The following is a 1,029-nucleotide window of genomic DNA, read 5'->3' as shown; positions in this document are numbered from 1 at the left end:
ATATATAACTGCTCATTTTAAATCAATGCTTTCACTTTTAATACATACGAACAAAATATATCAGCTACTTTAAGATTTTTTCTCAAATAATATTACTAAATGAGACTTTAACTTTGACCAAAGTAATTCTTTGGTAAGATACTTGTACTTTTACTCGAGTATCACTTTGTGATACTTTATACAACACTGCTTTTCAAGTTGAACAGCAAATGGCTTGGTATGAAAGTCATTTCTGTATATTTTCTCCCAGCTTTGATACCTCTAACACATTGTGAGGACTGCACAAACATTTTGAGAAAGCAAAACAAACACAAAAACCAACCCTGAACCTTAGAACCGTACCCTGGTTCCCTCCTCCCAGGGTGTATGTCTTGCCGGAGCCCGTCTGGCCGTAACAGAAGACGGTCGCGTTGTGTCCGTCGACCAGGGACTCCACCAGGGGCTGGACGCAGGACTCGTACACCTCACCCTGGCTGGCCGTCGGTCCGAACGCGTGGTCGAAGGGGAAGAGGCGGGCCGAGCCGAGCATCACCTGCGCAGATTCGGGCACCACCCGAACGCACACTTCGTGGTTGTGGAGGACCTCTTTGGGGAGCAGGGGACGGACCCGAACCGCCACCCGGACGCACACCTCCTCTGTCATGTCGAAATGAAGTGTCCCACCAGCGGCGGCGTTTCACTTTGATCCCATCATCTCAAGTGCGGTAAAACTCTGCTTTTAAGTTGTTTTACAGTAAATATTTTTTTCAACGTAAACTTACTTACCACCCATCGCTTACAATGTTTTATCTGTCGTGGAGTTAACTTTACTCCATCACGTTTGTTGCCTTTTGGTTGCTATGGAAACAGCGCAGCCAAGAAAATCCGGAAAGGACGGTCAAAAGTCTTTTTCAGAACAGTGCACTGAAAGCAACAGCGCCACCTTCTGGTGTAGATGTCTCATTACTAAAACTTATGTTAGGTTCCCTGTTTGAAAGACTTTAAAAATCATTTCTACAGAACTCATTGTTGAGTACAGCTATAATATTA

At 44.5% G+C, this 1,029-nt stretch overlaps 1 protein-coding gene across 1 annotated transcript; it reads right to left on the bottom strand.

Moving 5' to 3' along the window:
• Positions 1–342: 342 nt before the first annotated feature.
• Positions 343–820, bottom strand: LOC106512411 (kinesin-like protein KIF27; the record flags this gene model as incomplete). The annotated part of the gene is given in 1 exon segment (XM_014001034.1): positions 343–820. A coding segment is annotated over 1 exon segment (301 nt), but the record flags the coding sequence as incomplete, so codon positions are not given.
• Between the last annotated feature and the right edge of the window lie 209 nt (positions 821–1,029).

Source organism: Austrofundulus limnaeus, unplaced genomic scaffold, assembly GCF_001266775.1.
Source record: "Austrofundulus limnaeus strain Quisiro unplaced genomic scaffold, Austrofundulus_limnaeus-1.0 Scaffold6491, whole genome shotgun sequence".
NCBI classification, from domain to species: domain Eukaryota; kingdom Metazoa; phylum Chordata; class Actinopteri; order Cyprinodontiformes; family Rivulidae; genus Austrofundulus; species Austrofundulus limnaeus.
This window is presented reverse-complemented; position numbering and strand designations above follow the sequence as displayed.